At 61.5% G+C, this 17,055-nt stretch overlaps 1 protein-coding gene across 1 annotated transcript in view; it reads left to right on the plus strand.

The window, feature by feature from the left end:
• The window catches only part of ARHGEF17 (Rho guanine nucleotide exchange factor 17), a gene marked incomplete at its 5' end in the record, with an annotated part of 32,482 nt that extends 15,729 nt beyond the window's left edge, over window positions 1–16,753 (plus strand). Inside the window, 21 exon segments of the mRNA XM_027699820.1 lie at window positions 5,857–5,934; window positions 8,144–8,326; window positions 8,694–8,810; window positions 9,110–9,202; window positions 9,571–9,747; window positions 9,952–10,002; window positions 10,438–10,547; window positions 10,659–10,744; window positions 10,849–10,967; window positions 11,395–11,608; window positions 11,714–11,787; window positions 11,870–12,063; window positions 12,158–12,387; window positions 13,144–13,390; window positions 13,472–13,558; window positions 13,648–13,715; window positions 14,024–14,172; window positions 14,266–14,415; window positions 14,417–14,441; window positions 15,144–15,386; window positions 16,462–16,753. Coding sequence (XP_027555621.1) covers window positions 5,857–5,934; window positions 8,144–8,326; window positions 8,694–8,810; window positions 9,110–9,202; window positions 9,571–9,747; window positions 9,952–10,002; window positions 10,438–10,547; window positions 10,659–10,744; window positions 10,849–10,967; window positions 11,395–11,608; window positions 11,714–11,787; window positions 11,870–12,063; window positions 12,158–12,387; window positions 13,144–13,390; window positions 13,472–13,558; window positions 13,648–13,715; window positions 14,024–14,172; window positions 14,266–14,415; window positions 14,417–14,441; window positions 15,144–15,386; window positions 16,462–16,652 — 2,886 coding nt within the window.
• Window positions 16,754–17,055: the final 302 nt, after the last annotated feature.

The raw sequence follows: 17,055 nt of genomic DNA on the forward strand, positions 1-17,055 counted from the left end.
GAAAGGGGTTGGGATTGCAGCAGGAAAGGGGTTGGGATTGCAGCAGGGATGGGGTTGGGATTGCAGCAGGAATGGCATTGGGATTGCAGCAGGAAATGAGTTGGGATTGCAGCAGGAATGGGGTTGGGATTGCAGCAGGAATGGCATTGGGATTGCAACAGGAAAGGGGTTGGGATTGCAGCAGGGATGGGGTTGGGATTGCAACAGGAAATTAGTTGGGATTGCAACAGGAAATGCGTTGGGACTGCAGCAGGGATGGGGTTGGGATTGCAACAGGAATGGGGTCGGGATTGCAGCAGGGATGGGGTTGGGATTGCAGCAGGAATGGGGTTGGGATTGCAGCAGGGATGGGGTTGGGATTGCAACAGGAATAGGGTTGGGATTGCAGCAGGAAAGGGGTTGGGATTGCAACCCAGATGCATCAGGGATTGCAATGCAGTTGGACTCAGGTTTGCATCCCTGGTGGGTCCAGGAATGGGACTGGGATTACAGGAGGAATGGTGGTGGGATTGCAATCCATATGGATCAGGGATTGCAATGAAAATGAGCCCAGGATTGCAATGTGGATGGACCCAGGTTTGCATCCCTGGTGCGTCCGGGATTGCAACAGGAATGGGATTGGAATTACAACCCAGGTGGGGATTACAGAACAAACAGGTCCAAAACTTCGACCCAGGTGGGTCCAGTTAGTTTTGGGATTGGAACCCAGATGAATCTGGGATTGCAAGAGAAATTAGTCTGGGATTGGAACTCAAATAAAACAGGGATTACTACAGGAATGGATCTGGAATTGCATCCCGGAAGAGCCCAGGATTGCATTCCTGGGTTGCAATGCAGATATACCAGGAATTGCAGCAGAGATGGGTTTGGGATTGCAGCCCAAATAGGTCTGGGATTGGAACTCAGAACAGCCTGGGATTGCAATCCAGTGGGTCTGGGATTGTGATGCACATGGATCCAAGAAATTGGATCCCAGAAGAGCTCAGGACTGTAACCCAAACAAGCCAGATGGAGCCAGGATTCCAACAGCCGTGGATCTGGGATGACCAGGGCGCTGCAGTTGCAGGAGCTGCTGCCTTGCAAGCAGCCTCGTTACCCGGCTGTAATTAGCTGTCCTGGCTCCCATCATTCCCAGTCCGGGTGCTGCAGGTCCCTCCTCCCCGATCCCAGTGCCAGGGAAGCATTAAAGGCTGCTGGAGCTGCCCTGACATGCGCTGAGTTGTCCGTTCTCTGCTCCCTCCCTGGGGTGGGATGCTCATGATCCTCATTACCAGGAGGAAATTTCCCCGGCTGCAATGGAATGGTTGCTGTGGAAACGGGGTGAGCAGCTAATTAGATTTAATTAACGAAGCAGGAGGGGGGTGTTATAAGCACATCTGGGCAGGAGGGCAGGAGACATCGCTGTGGGTGCTGAGGTGATGGTGGGGTGGAAAGATGGGAATGTGCCTCAGTTTCCCTGTCTGCAAGGTCAGGGAAAGGGGGATATGGACAGGGATGGAGACCCCACAGATGCTGAGTGCCCCATCCCAGCAGGATGTACATTCCTGTTCTCCCTTTTGCCTTTTTTGTTTTAAAAATGAAGGGTTTGGGACTTCCCTGTGTCAGTGCCTCCTTGTTTGCAGGGCTGGAGGCAGGACACAATATCCCAGGGCCTTTTGTAAGCATTTTAAGGTGTTTTCAAATCCCTGGGAATGCTCAAGCCCCTCCTAGGTGGGGAAAAGCAAACTGATGAATTTGCACCCTAATCCTAATTAAAAAAGAAAATAAGGTGGGAGAGTTCCCATCCTCCTTCAGGAGGCCGAGTAGGGTTGCATTTCCAATGTCAGAGGGAATAACTGGGGGGAAAAACCCTTCTCTGAGACCCCCATCCCAGTTTTGGGGTTCTGCAAGGCCAGGGAGAGGGATAGTCAGGGGGATGGAAATCCTAAGGATGCTCCATCCCAGCTTTGGGGTGCTGGAAAGGCCAGGGAGGGAGATATTGATGGGAATGGAGATCCCATGGATGCTGAGTCCCCATCCCAGTAAGGCCAGGGAGCGGGATATTGATGGGAATGGAGATCCCAAGAATGCTAAGCCCCCATCCCAGTAAGGTCAGGGAGAGGGATATTGATGGAGACCCCAGGGATGCCGAGCCCCCTATCCCAGTTTTGGGGTTCTGCAAGGCCAGGGAGAGGGATATTGGTGGGGATGGAAATCCTAAGGATGCTCCATCTCAGCTTTGGGGTGCTGGAAAGGCCAGGGAGGGAGATAGAGATGGGAATGGAGATCCCATGGATGCTGAGCCCACCATCCCAGTAAGGCCAGGGAGAGGGATATTAATGGGAATGGAGATCCCAAGGATGCTGAGCCCCCCATCCCAGTAAGGCCAGGGAGAGGGATATTGATGGAGATGGAGACCCCAAGGATGCTGATCCCCCATCCCGGTAAGGTCAGGGAGGGGGATATTGATGGAGATGGAGATCCCATGGATGCTGAGCCCCCATCCCAGTAAGGCCAGGGAGGGAGATATTGATGGGAATGGAGATCCCAAGGATGCTGAGCCCCCATCCCAGTAAGGTCGGGGAGGGGGATATTGATGGAGAACCCAGGGATGCCGAGCCCCCCATCCCAGTAAGGTCGGCAAGGGGGATATTGATGGGAATGGAGACCCCAAGGATGCTGAGACCCCCATCCCAGCACCATCCGTGCATCCCCCCCTTCCCAAGGCAGCATCATCTCCCCCCTCCACCCCAGCATGCTCCTTGGGCACAGCTTTTCCCGGAGCATCCCCGGCAGGATCCGGCCCTGCCCGCATCCGCGCGTGTCTGTGTGGGCACGGCTCTGCCTCCCTCTCCCGCTCGCTCCCTCCTGCCCGTGCCTCGGTAATTCCCGGGGCCGGGAACCCGGAGCCGCCACGGACGCAGGCGCACGCCCCCCCTCCCTCTGCAGGAGGGCTTTTCTACATCCATATCTTTATATATTCCCGTCGATATAAATAGCTCCTTCTCTCTCCCCTTCTCCCTGCGCGCCGCATCGCTCCGAGCGGACACCTGGGGGGGGGGAGAGATAGGCAGGAACAGGGATCGTTTCTGTGCATCCCCTGGGCCGCGTGGGCCGGAGCGACCCCCGGGACCCGCATGCTGCAGATGGTGAGGACTCTGGCGCAGTTCACCATCGCGCTGGAGGACATGCGAGACATCGGCGACGGCGTGGACGCCGCCTTCGCCTCCGGCGGGATGAGCGGCGCGGCCGAGGAGCCGCCGGACAAGGGCTGCGCCCCCCCGCGGGGGCTCCGAGGTGATGGGAGAGGGGGGGATGGGCAGGGAAGAGTGGGATGGGGGGGGATCGGGTGCGGGTGCGTCATGTTGGGCCACGTGTGCGCCCGGCGGAACGCGGCACCTGTGGGGTCTGCGCTGCCATTGCCGTGGCAACGGTGCCTCCATCCTCATCCCTTCCATCCTCTTTCCCTCCATCCTCATCCCCTCCATCCTCATCCCTTCCATCCTCATCCCCTCCGTCCTCATCCCCTCCGTCCTCATCCCTTCCATCCTCATCCCTTCCATCCTCATCCCCTCGGTCCTCATCCCCTCCGTCCTCATCCCCTCCGTCCTCATCCTCTCGGTCCTCATCCCTTCCATCTTCATCCCCTCCATCCCCATCCCCTCCATCCCCATCCCCTCCGACTCCATCCCCTCCGTCCCCATCCCCTCCGTCCTCATCCCCTCCGTCCTCATCCTCTCCGTCCTCATCCTCTCCGTCCTCATCCTCTCCGTCCTCATCCCCTCCATCCTCATCCCCTCCATCCCCATCCCTGGCGGTGCCGCCTTCGGATGGCAGGAGAGGGGGGGTGATCCCACCCGGAGGGGATGGGAGGGGGTGATGGAGGCACCGCTGCCACCGCCCCCCCGAGTGCTGCTGGTGGGCAATGCCCGGCGGGGGCCGATCCCGAGGGTTTGGAGCATCCCGGGGGAGGCAGGACGAGGGTGGGACGCGGCGGGGGCGTCCCCAGGGAGAGCAGAGGGAGGGTGAGGCGTCAGCGGCCCCGCGGGGGACGGGCTTTGCTGGGGTGAGGGGTGCAGTGGGGCAAATCCTGCCAGCTCCGCTCTGCTCATCCCAGCAGGAATTTCGCCCCCCCTCCTGCCGGGATAATGCTGGTGCTGCGACGGTGGAAAAATCCCCATGCCAACAGTTGGGCCTCATCCTGCTTCTTCCCTCTGCTGCAAATCCCCACGTGTGGTGCTGAGCCTGTTCGGCTCATGGACCTGAGTCTGCCTCAATCCTGAGCTGGGATGGCTCTGGGAAAAGCCAGAGGCTGGGAATTACAGGGGGTGTCGTTGGGGAAACTGAAGCAGAGCCAGAGGGGCAGGTGCTGTGTCCCCCTAAACCCTCCCCTCCGGTGGGGCCCTTCAGCCCATGATTGCAGCAGATTAACCCAGCAGTGGAAGTGCTGATGGACCTGCAGGCTGGGATGCAGTGGGCAGGTCTCAGCTGGAGTCCCATGGTTTAGGGAGACACATTCCCGGGGGGGCCTTGGACCCGTCCGTTACCATAATATTTGGGACAGCAGTTCCCTCTGTGATTGGCTGGCAAACCGTTGTCAGCTTGGTGGGGAAACAGGCCCAGCTCTGTCCTTGAGCCATGAGCAGGACCTGGATCCCTCCTCAGCACTCCCTGGGCGGTGCCAAGGAGTTGGGCCCTCCACCCACTGTGAGGATGGTTGGGATAAACCTTCCTCCCGTGGCTTCAGAGCGGCTTCACAGCTCAAGGGTCCCTGCACCCGAAAGATTTGGGGTCTCTCAACATCCAGGCTCTCTGGAGATTCTACATATGCAAAACTTGTGGGGTATCTGTGCACCCAGGGCACTCGGAGTGTCTCTGCACCCAAATCTTTTGGGATATCCCTGCACTCAATGTCTCTTGGAGCATGCAAAACTTTCAGGGTGTCTCAGCACCCAGATCTCTTGGACTTTCTCTGCACTCAAACATTTGGGATGTCTCAACTCCCAGATCCCTTGGACCTTCTCTGCAGTCAAAACTTTAGGGGTGTCTCTGCACTCAGAATCTCCAGAGCGTATCCAAACACAGAACTTTTGGGGTATCTCTGCACCTCTGGAGCATCTCTGCACCCAAAGCTTTTGGGGTATCACTGCACCCAGCACCACTGTAGTACTTCCACACCCAAAACTTCTGGGGTATCACTGCACTCAGAGCTCATGGAGCATCTCGTACCCAAGTCTTTTGGGGTGTTGCTGCACTCAGAGCCTTTGGAGCATCTCACACCCAAACCTTTTGGGGTGTCTCCCACCCAGCACCCTTGGGGCATCTCACACCCAAACCTTTTGGGGTGTCTCACACCCTGGGTCCGGAGCTTTGCACCCCCCAGGCTGAGCTGCAGGGGGGTCCCACAACCGAGAAGACCCCGACCCATCCGCTTCCCAAGGCTGGAGGACCATCCCACACCCCACCTCCCCGTGCCCCCCACCACCCCCTGAACCCCTGTGCTGTGGGGCCCCGGCCCAGCCCCAGGGTGCCCGGGGTGCCGGGCGGGAGGCGAATTCCTGCAGGTCGGCTCCGAGCGGAGCCCTGGAGAGACGGAGGGCTCCGGGACCGACCCATGTAGGGCTGTGAGCTCCAGGGCGGGCTCCTGACGCGGCCTGGAGGAAACCAGGCGTCTGTGCGCTCCGTGTCATGTACTTCCTAATCCTCCCGGATTCCTCCATCGGGCTGGAGAGGGAGCGGAGTGGAGCTGGATCCAGCCGGGCTCCGCCGGAGTTCAGCCTCCCCGCCGAGCCCCGGTGCCGGCGCTGACACCCAGCACATCCCTGCCCTCCGCCGTGGCACCCCAAAACCCGTCTGTCTGTCTTTCCCCCCGGGCAGGACATGAGGAAACACGTCATCATGACACTGCTGGACACGGAGCAGTCCTACGTGGAGTCCCTGCGCACCTTGATGCAGGTAACAGGGTGGGACACCCCGAACCGCGGCACCCCCAGGGTGGGACACCCCAAACCACGGCACCCCCAGGGTGGGACACCCCAAACCACGGCTTGGTGCCACTCGGGGACCCCCAGTTGGACCCCTGGCTGTGGGCGCTCCACCAGCACCGCTGTGGCACAGGGGTGGGTTTGGAAGTGGGGACAGCAGGGATAAAAATGGGAGCTGTGCTGAGAATGGGGTGTGGGAGTTCCCTCCGTCCCCCAAATCAAGCCCACGTTGTCACCTGGCAGGTCTCATGTCCCCAGGTCTCTTCCTGTGCTTGCCCCTCAAACGCTCTCCCTCGTGTTGCCCCCCATCTCCTGTTGCTGGTGGCCCTCCCATGGTGGGGGACCCCTTAGGCCCCCATTCCCATGTGTCCCCATTTCCTGCTCCGTGTCGTCACCTGCGGACACGGGCCAAGGGTTTCCCACAGGCTGAGCTGGTTCCCAGCCCCTGGAGCAGCCTGGCCCGAGGGTCCACCCCACGTTTGAGATGTTAATGAAGGTGTTTCAGCAGGTTAATGATGGTCAACGCCCTGGAGACAAGTGACCTGGCGGAGGTGTGGGCTGTCCAACCACATCCCTGAGGGTGGGAACACCAAGAAGTCAGAGCTCTGCTCTGCTCCAGACAAGGCAGTGCCTGTAGGACATCTGTCCACGGGGGAATGGGGCACACCATCCCAACACTTGTCCCATAAATCCCTTGCAAGGGTGGGCCCAGATGTGCTGCAGGAGGGAAGGAGCCCCTGAGGCTGCTGCTTGGAAGGACAAGAGGCCCCTGGCTCAGGGGTTTATTCTGGGGGCAGCCGTGAAGGGTTTGGGGTTGGGTGGTGTCCGTGCTGGCCTTGGCATGGACAGAGTCTGTCCCACGCTCTGTGCCACCCTCTGAGGTGGGACATGAGGCTGGTTGGAGGGGACAGCTGTGCTGGGACTCTGCAGTCCCCAGAGCCACAGGGTGTCAATGCCTGAGCTCCTGCCCATGGATCACGTCCTGACACAGTGCATCCAGGGGGTCCTGGCTTTCTGGGAGGGGTCACAGGGCTCTGGATGTCCCCAGCTCCCTGTCTCAGCTTGGGTCCTTGACATGGCTTGTGGCACATTGCACGGTGGCTACCAGGGACAAGGGCCTGGATGGGTGCTCCTGGATTGAGGATCATCTTCCAGCCAAGCCAGGTGGTGCATGGACAAGCCCTGCCTGCTGTCCCTGTGTGTTGAGGTGGGGGCTGTCTCCGTGCCCTTCTTCCCCGTCTGGGAAGCATGGAATGCATGGCACAGCCCATCCCAACTCCTGCTAGAGCTGTTGGCCACAGTAGGGCAGGCGAGGGGGGTTAGGAACCTGAGGAAGGATTTGGCCCTTCTGCCTTGGGTCTCCATGAGATATCCAACATTAGCTTAAGGAATCTGATCCTCGGGGAATGACTCCTCCTTCACCAGCTTGGATGGACGTGCTGAGGCTGCTTGAGAAAGGTCCTGTCCTGGCTGCTCAGCTCCATGGTCCTCCCAGCATCCCAAAGGACACCAGCACTGCTCAGGCTGAGGAGGTGGAAAGGCTTGAGGAGACCTTCCACATCCTGCTGCATTCCTTGCAAATCCATCTCTCCCGTTCCAGAGGCTCTGCCCCACGGAGGGAGGAGAGGGGTTTCAGAGCAGAGCCACCCACCCAGCCTTGCTGAGGACCTCCTTTCCCTGCTGGCTCGTTGGCCACTGTGTGGTGGTCCAGGGCATGATCCAGTGGATCCACCCTGCTGGCTCCAGCCCCTCCTGGTCCCAAACACCCTAAATCCCATGGGGAACACATTGGCATTTGGATGCCAGTGCTGCCACGACTCCCCAGCTGGGTCAGGCTCTGCGGCAGATGGAGGTGACCGAGGCTTGTGACAGCAAAGATTTGGAGCCTCTCGAGGCCATGGCACAGCAGCTGCTGCACTGTGGGGCTTTCCTGTGCAGCCCTGTCCCCATCCCCGCGCTGCCATGGGGATCCATGGAGTGGGATGGGATGCAGGGAGCCTGGGGTGCAAACCCTGCTGGCACTGGGTGCTGTCTGATCCTTTCTGGTGGGTGCCACAGCCCAGCAGCCGCTGGGGGAAGGTTGCCATCCATCCCCATATTTACAGGGGCTGAAAAATCCACACCGGGTGGGCTGGGAGGAGAAACCTGCAGGGCCCCCCGATGTGTTTGCTCCCCCTCAGGGTTACATGAAGCCGCTGAAGCAGCCGGAGAACTCCCTGCTGTGTGACCCCTCGCTGGTGGACGAGATCTTCGACCAGATCCCCGAGCTGCTGGAGCACCACGAGCAGTTCCTGGAGCAGATCCACGACTGTGTGCAGAACTGGCACGAGAAGCAGAAAGTGGGCGACCTCCTGGTGCAGTCGGTGGGTCCCGGGGGGGTGGATTCCTCCTGGGCACAGCCCCATGGAGAGCGTTCGGAGCAGGAGGCTGGGGAGTGGTTAAAGGACGGGCCTGGGATGGGGCACAGGAGACAATCTCCAGGCCTGTTGTCTGCTTAGCGTAACGCCGGGGAGCTGCAGCTCCCGGCTGGATCAGCAGCTCCTGGCTGGATCTGCAGCTCCGTGTCTCTGCCTTGGGAGCAGAAACGTCAGGGCTGAAAAATCGCGGTGGGCGGACAGCGGGAGAGCCCTCCCTGCGCCAGCCCAGAGCCAGGATTAACCCTTGGGGCAGCTTCCTCCGGGCTCTCCCGGCGTGTCCCTGCGGGATCTATCCCCCTTTCTCCCTTCCCAGTTCTCCAAGGATGTGCTGGTGAACATCTACTCTGCCTACATCGATAACTTCCTCAACGCCAAGGATGCCGTCAGGATCGCCAAGGAAGCCCGGCCGGCGTTCATGAAGTTCCTGGAGGTGGGTCCTGGTTCCTCTCTCCACAGGTGCTGCCCAACATCCAGAGCCAGGCTGCTGGTGGGGCAGGATGGGAGTTAATTGGGATGAACTGGTAAGCTGTGGTCAGACTGGGATTTTTCCCCTCACCTCCTTGGTTTTGTTGGGAAGAGGATGGGTTGGGATGAACCAGAGTCACTCCAGATGGTGTGAAGAGGAGTCTCCAGGAGGGCAAAGCGGGTGCTGCTGCAGGTCCTGGCCTGGTGGGATGTTGAGTCCCTGCTGTGTCCCACCCACCCGTGTCCCTCATGGGTGTTTTGCAGCAAAGCATGAGGGAGAACAAGGAGAAGCAGGCCCTGTCCGACCTGATGATCAAGCCGGTGCAGAGGATCCCGCGGTACGAGCTGCTGGTCAAGGTGGGTGCAGGCAGGGGGGTGCTGGGGATGTGCTCCCATGGAATCCCAGCGTGCTTTGGGTTGAAGGGGCATCAAAGCTCATCTCATTCCACGGGGCAGGGACACCTTCCACCAGCCCAGGTTGCTCCAAGCCCCATCCAGCCTGGCCTCGGGCACTTCCAGGGATGAATTTTGGGTGTCCGTGCGAGGTGATGATGGAGCTGGTGGCCTCTTTAGAGGTGACAGACGCCAGGCTGGCGGCGGCCAAAGCCCAGAGCTTCATTCCTTGGGGGCAGTTTGCACCCCCAGCAGCCAGAGCAGCACGGGGAGGGCTGGGGGGTGTCGGTGACACTTGCCCAGGGTGACAGCGTGGCCGTGTCCCCACGCAGGACCTGCTGAAGCACACGCCAGAGGACCACCCCGACCACCCCTTCCTCATCGACGCCCAGCGCAACATCAAGCAGGTGGCCGAGAGGATCAACAAGGGCATGAAGAGCGCGGAGGAGGTGGAGAGGAACGCCCGGATCGTGCAGGAGATCGAGTCCCACATCGAAGGGATGGAGGATGTACGTGGCAGGGGGGGCTTAGATGGGGTCGGGCTTCCCTTCTCCCCAGAATGACACCATTTCTGCTCCTTCTGGGCCACGTTTCTCCTCCGTGTCCTGCCTTCCCTGTCATGGCCTTGGTGGGCTCCTGGAGTTTGGGGAGTGGGGGATGCAGGGGTGAAGCCCCCAAGGCTCCCCACCTATGAGCCTCCTTTGTCCCCACAGCTCCAGGCTCCGCTTCGCAGGTTCCTGCGCCAGGAGATGGTCGTGGAAGTGGTAAGAGAGGGGTGGGGGGTCCTCCCTGGCCACCAGGGCCGTGGGACCACACGCTGGATGCTGGGATTGGGGGTCATGGGGTGGATAGATAGATGGATGGATGAATGACAGATCAGTGGTGGTACTATAAATTCCCTAAGTACAGGGGAAGATAAGATGGATTTGGGAGCAGGCAGGAGGCAGGGAGAGCCCCAGGGAGGCTGGAGGTGGAGACCATGCCTGGTGTTCCTATGGCCCTGGATCCCGTTGCACCTGGTCCCCTTTCCCCATCCCAAGGACACAGCTGGTCCCCATGTGCTGGCGGTGTGGGACCAGTCCCACCCTGCAGCCTCCCCGTGTCCCAGTGTGGGGAAACTGAGGCAGGGACCTCTCCCAGCGCTGGCAGCAGAGGGGGGTGTGGACACTGACCCCTTGGTGTCTCCCACGACCCCACAGAAGGCGGTGGGTGGGAAGAAGGACCGCTCCTTCTTCCTCTTCTCGGACCTGCTGGTGTGCACCACGTTGAAGCGCAAGTCGGGCTCCCTCCGCCGCAGCTCCATGAGCCTGTGAGTACCACCAGGCTTGGGGGCACCCCTGGGATCGTACCCCCGCAGCTGGCCTGGCTTTAGGGTGCTGGAGGGGTGGGTGCAGCTCAGCCATCCCGCCCAACCCCGCAGGTACACGGCGGCCAGCGTGATCGACACCGCCAGCAAGTACAAACTGCTCTGGAAGCTGCCCCTGGAGGACGTGGACATTGTCAAAGGTGTGGCACTGTTGGAGTGTCCCATCCCACCCCAAAACCCGTCGCTCACCCCTGTATGACGGGGAGGGAGAAGGGGTTGATGCCATGCACATGTCCCCACACAGGTGCCTCGCAAGCCACCAACAGGGAGAGCATCCAGAAAAGCATCAGCCGCCTGGATGAAGACCTCAGCACGCTGGGGCAAGTCAGCAAGCTGTCAGAGACCCTCAGCTTCCCCCACCAGGTATGGGCGCGTGGTGCTGTCCCCTGATTGGACACATTCCCAGTGGGACCACCCAGGGTGTCCTCAGCCAGAGGGAGAACCTGTGGAAGGGCCGGTGGCCATGGGTGTCCTCAAAGGACCCAGGTGCCACCGGCCCCAAAGCCACTATGGGGCTGGGGCAGCTTCTGAGGGATGGCAGAGGATGTCCAGGGTCAGCGTCACGTGGTGTTCCTGGTGCTGTCCCCTTCCCCAGGGGACCAACCGGGATGCCCTCGGTGGAAAGGACAACCTGGGGAAGGGCTGGTGGCCATGAATGCCCTCTAAGGGCACAGATGCCACCAGCCCTAAAGCCACCACGGGCTTGGGGCGGCCTCTGAAGTGTGGCAGGGGGATGGAGAGGGTGGTGGTGTCCCATCCCCGGGAGCTGAAGCGTTGTCCCCGTCCCCAGAGCCTGGATGACGTGATCAAGGACCTGATGGCCGCCATCCACCGGGAGCTGTCGGAGAAGCAATCCCTGTCCTTCAGCATGGCCTTCCCCCCCAACAAGGTGGAGCTCAGCACCACCAAGGCCGACGGCACCGAGTCCTTCATCTTCGAGTTCCCCAACCCCGACGCCCGGCTCGGCTTCGAACAGGCCTTCGAGGACGCCAAGAAAAAGCTGGGTAACACCGGGCACGGGGGAGGAGGCCGTGGGCATGGGCTTGGCATCCCTTGGTAGCCCCCCTTTCCTCCACCCCTTCCTCAGCCCGCAACTCGGTTTTCCCCAGCTTCCAGCAAAAACTGCCTGGACCCGGAGTTCCTCAAAGCCATCCCCATCATGAAGACGCGGAGCGGGATGCAGGTACTCGGAGCCCGGGTGGGAGCCGCGGGCACCGGGATGAGGTGGCTCGTTCCCGGAGGTCTCATCTCCCGCTCCCTCGCAGTTTTCCTGCGCCTCCCCCAGCCACGGCAGCCCGGAGAGCTCGCACGAGGTGTGGGTTTGCAACAGCGACGGCTACGTGGGGCAGGTGTGCCTGCTCAGCATCCGCAAGGAGCCCACGGTGGAGGCCTGCATCGCCGTGTGCTCCGCCAGGATCCTCTGCATCGCCTCCGTGCCCGGCCTCCAGAGGGCCTGCAGGTAGGCAGGACATCCATCGCCGGCGGGGCCGCGGGGCCGGGGGCGCGGGGGGCGGTGCTGGAGCTGCCTGTCCCCCCCTCCCCCGGTCGCGCAGGGAGCGCTCGGAGCCCCTGGGCAGCCCCTCCTCCGAGGACGCGGCGCCGCAGCCCTGCCTGCACATCTCCATCTCGGGCTCGTCGCTGGAGCTCTCGGAGCCGGTGGACGGCGGCAACAGGGAGCTGGTGCCCTTTGACAGCGACGACACGGACGACGAGTCCTCGCCCAGCCCCTCGGGGACGCTGCAGAGCCAGGCCAGCCACTCCACCATCTCCTCCAGCTTCGGCAGTGAGTCCTCCCCAGCCCCGGCTCAGCGCAAAAGCTGCTTTCTCGCCCCAAAGTTATGGGCCTGTCTGCCTTACCTTCCTCGGGGAATACTGCAGGGGGAGTCTTTTGAGCCAAGGAAATCCTGGGAAAAGAGATGTGGTCCTGGGATGGGTGGCTTTGGGTAAAACCTGGTGGGTTTGGGGGCTCAGCATCACTATATCCTTCTCACCTCCTGCTTAGTGAAACACCTACTTTCTCTCCCCAAAATTATGGGCCTGCCAAAATTATGGAATGCAACTGCCTTGCATTCCCCTGGGAAATCTGTAGGTGGAGGCTTTTGAGCCAAGGAAATCCTGGGAAAAGAGATGTTGGGGAGTATCAGCCCGACAGTGTGGTCCCAGGATGGGTGCCTTTGGGTAAAACCCAGTGTGTTTGGGGGCTTGGCATCCCTATGTCCTCCTCACCCTCTGCTTAGTGAAACATCTACTTTTTTGCCCCAGAATTATGGGCAGCTCCATGGTTTTGGCCTCTCTGCCTTGCATTCCTCGGGGAAATATGCAGGGGGAGGCTTTTGAGCCAAGGAAATCCCAGGAAAAGAGATGTGGTCCTGGGATGGGTGGCTTTGGGTAAAACCTGGTGGGTTTTGGGGCTCAGCATCCCTATGTCCTCCCCTGGGCCCGACATCACGAGGGGACCCGTGATCTCTTCCCCGTGACTTCGGAGGGTGTGGGGTGCTCCTGGTCTGACCCATTCCCTCCTCCCGCTGCTCCTCCGCAGACGAAGAGATCCCGAGCTGCAAGGAGGCAGCGGTGGAGACGACGAGCTCGGAGGAGGAGCAGGAGCCTGGTTTCATGCCCATCACCGGCACCTACGGGCAGGCCCGGCACGGGGAGAGCCCCACGGACGGGCGGGCCCTGCGCCGCTCCAGCCGTGGCTCCTTCACCCGCGGCAGCCTCGAGGACCTGCTCAGCCTGGACCCCGAAGCCCACCAGAGCTCCATGTGGCTGGGCACCGAGGACGGATGGTATGGCCCCAGGATGGAGGGGGATGTGTGGGCTGGGTGGCCCCCAACCCCTGGTGAGCCCCGGGCTTTGCTCTCCCGCAGCATCCACGTGTACCAGTCCTCGGACAACATCCGCAACAGGAAGAACAGCATGAAGATGCAACACTCCGCCGCCGTCATGTGCATCTTGTGAGTGGGGAAAAGGGGGGTTTCCAGCTCCCGTGGGTGGCCGTGGTGGGGTGGTTTGGGATGGCTTAGCAGGTGTTTTCTCTCCGCAGGTACCTGGATAACCAGGTGTTTGTGTCGTTGGCCAACGGGGAGCTCGTCGTGTACCAGCGGGAGGCAGGTGAGGCCGGATTGGGAACGTCAAAAGACACTGCTGGGCTTAAATGCAGCCCCGAAGTGGTGGCTGGTGGGTGGGTGGGTGGGTGGCTTGGGCAGCCCCCCAGGGAGGGATGCTCAGGGACTGGAGGTACCAAAATTGGAGATGTACATTGTCCTCCTTATCCCTGCTTGCCGCTGGCATTCCCTGGGGACATCGCTTTATATCCCCTGTAAGGGAGGACCTGGAGACAGAGATCTCCAGCCACATCGAGCCGGACTTCCCCTGGGGATGCTTTAACCACCCACCCCCTTTCCCCCCCGCCCTCACAGGCCGCTTCTGGGACCCCCAGAACTCCAAATCCCTGTCGCTGGGCTCTCCGGGGAGCCCCATCTCCCGGATGGTGGCGGTGGCGGGGAAGCTGTGGTGCGGCTGCCAGAACCGCGTCATCGTCCTCAACCCCGCCACGCTGGCACAGGAGGTACCGGGGCGGGCGGCACCCGGGGGGGGGTGGTGGCGGGGGCCGCGGCGGGGGCACCAGCGGCGTCACGGCGGTGTCGCTGTCCCCCCGCAGCACACGCTCCAGGTGGGCCAGGACGGCGGGCGCGGCGTCACCTGCATGGTGAGCGCCGGCACCGGCGTGTGGGTGGCGCTTCAGGGCAGCGCCCAGGTCCGGCTGTACCACAGCACCAGCTACGAGCAGCTGGCAGAGGCCGACATCACCCCCCCCCGTGCACAAGATGCTCGCAGGTGAGTCCTGCTCGAGGACCGGTAACCCAGGGTGGTAAATCCCGCAGGCGTGGGATCGTGGAATTCCAGAGTGGTTTGGGTTGGAAGGGATCGTGAAGGTCATCCAGTTCCAACCCACTGCCATGGGATGGTGGAATTCCAGGGTGGTTTGGCTTGGAAGGGACCGTGAAAGTCACCCAGTTCCACCCCGTTGCCATGGGTAGGGACACCTTCCATCAGAAACCCCACTGGTGAATGGATAATCCCATGTTGAAACAGGGCGGTAACCCCAGAGTCATGGAATCACGGAATTTCGGAGTGGTTTGGGTTGGAAGGGACCATGAAGCTCGTCCAGTTCCACCCCCTGCCGTGGGCAGGGACATTTTCCACTAGCCCAGGTTGCTCCAGCCTGGCCTTGGACACTTCCAGGGATGGGGCAGCCACAGCTTCTCTGGGCAACCTGTGCCAGGGCCTCCCCACCCTCACAGCCAGGAACTCCTTTCCAATATCCCATCTAACCCTGCCCTCTGCCAGTGGGAAGCCATTCCCCCTTGTCCTATCAGCCCAATCTGACAGCACCCTGGGGTGCTTTACACCAGCCAGGGGAGTTGTGGGGTCCCTCCCCACATCCCATGTGCCACAAATCCCCCCGGGAATGGCAGTGGTGGGGTTCACACCCTGTGCCGGGCGGGATGAGACGCTGATTTCCGGGATGCTCCGCAGGCTCGGACGCCATTATCCGGCAGCACAAGGCCGCCTGCCTGCGGATCACGGCGCTCCTGGTGTGCAAGGACCTGCTGTGGATCGGGACGAGCGCCGGGGTGGTGCTCACCCTCTCCGTGTCCCCCAAGGCTGCCCCCACGCTCGTGGGGCTCTCCCAGGGCCACACGGGCCACGTCCGCTTCCTCACGGCCATCGAGCTGCCCGACGGCTTCGACGTCCTCTTCCCGCTGCCCCGGGACACGGGTAGGTGGCCTGGTGACACATTTCCCAGGGCTGTTCCGATGGTGGAGAACCAAGAGGAGCCTTGCAATGTTGTTGTCGGAGTCCCCGTTCCGTCACTGCCTTGTTAAAAATCCAGGGGGAAAAGTTGGGGGTGGGAATTGGGTGCTAAACTTCCCCCTGTCAGTGCCCCCGAATTTCCTAGGGAGACCTAAATTCCCTTGGGGAAAAGCCACGGGAAAGCTGTGTCACCCAGCCCAGCTCTGAAGCTGGGATGGGATGGGATGGGATGGGGAGAAGGAGATGAGATGTTGGAGAGTGATTTTGAAGGGAGAGGCAAACATGGGCTGGGGGAGCTAATTTGGGGTGGGAGGGGCTATTGCAGATGTGAGGAGTTTTTGGGGGCCGAGATGTGGTGCCTGGGAAAGTGCTGGTGGGAGGATGCTGCTGGCATGCTGGAGGGAGGAAGCTGGAATCATGGAGGAGTAGAATGGTTTGGGTTAGAAGGGGACCTCGAAGGTCATCTAGTTGTTGGACGGATGATGCTGCTGGGATGATGCTGGGATGACGACTCTGGGATGATTTTGGTGGGATGATGCTGGGATGATGACTCTGGGAGGATGTTGGTGGGGTGATGGTGGGATGATGCTGGTGGAATGACAGTGGAATGACACTTGTGAGTTGCTGCTGGGATGCTGCTGGGGTGATGTTAGGATGTTGTTGCTGGGATGCAGCTGCTGGGATGATGTTGGGATACAGCTGCTGGGATGCTGCCGGGATGATGTTGGGATGCTGCTGGGATGATGTTGGGATGCTGCTGGGATGCAGCTGCCAGGATGATGTTGGGATGCAGCTGGGACGCTGCTGGGATTATGTTGGGATGCAGCTGGGATGCAGCTGGGACGCTGCTGGGATGATGTTGGGATGCTGCTGGGATGCAGCTGGGATGCTGCTGGGATGATGTTGAGATGCTGCTGGGATGCAGCTGGGATGCTGCTGGGATGCAGCTGCCGAGCTGCTGCTGCCGTGACGCTGCCGGGGGACTGGGGGAGCCGCGTGGGGACACCTTACAGGACCCGGGGGGTTCTGCACTTGGCAGGGGCCGAGAAGCCGAGCGAGGCAGAGAAACGAGACCCGGCCCGGCCCCGCGGCCCCGCCCTGGGCCTGGCCAAGCCCAAGATGTTGGTGATCAGCGGCGGGGACGGCTACGAGGATTTCCGCCTGACCAGCAGCAGCGAGACCGTGGGGCGGGACGACAGCACCAACCACCTCCTCCTGTGGAGAGCGTGAACGGCCGCGGTCCCCCCGGGGCCGCCCCGCCCAGGAAGGGGAGCGCTGCCCCCCCCTGCGTGCAGAGAGGGGGGTCCCGGCCCCCGTCCCCAGCGCCCCCCCGCCCCGGCACCTCTCATCTCCAACCCGGCTGCTCTCTGTGTGCTCGGGGTTGGGGGGGACGAGCCCCGCTCCCCCCGCCGTCCCCCCGGCCACTGCACTGGACTCGGGGTGGGGGGGGGGGGACACTCACCGCTTGGGGGGCACCCAGGACATTCTGGGAGTGGGTGGGTGCGTGTCCTTGGGATCACGGAGCGTCCCCGGGGCCCGGCTGGAGGATGTGCCCGGAACATGCCTTGCTCTCCGGTTTTGTGTGTGCCTGCTTCGCGGGGAGGGGGGGGCCTGGCACTGTCACACCCCCTCC

The sequence above is a fragment of the Neopelma chrysocephalum genome, unplaced genomic scaffold (assembly GCF_003984885.1).
Source record: "Neopelma chrysocephalum unplaced genomic scaffold, ASM398488v2 Primary Assembly neopelma1_141, whole genome shotgun sequence".
NCBI lineage: Eukaryota > Metazoa > Chordata > Aves > Passeriformes > Pipridae > Neopelma > Neopelma chrysocephalum.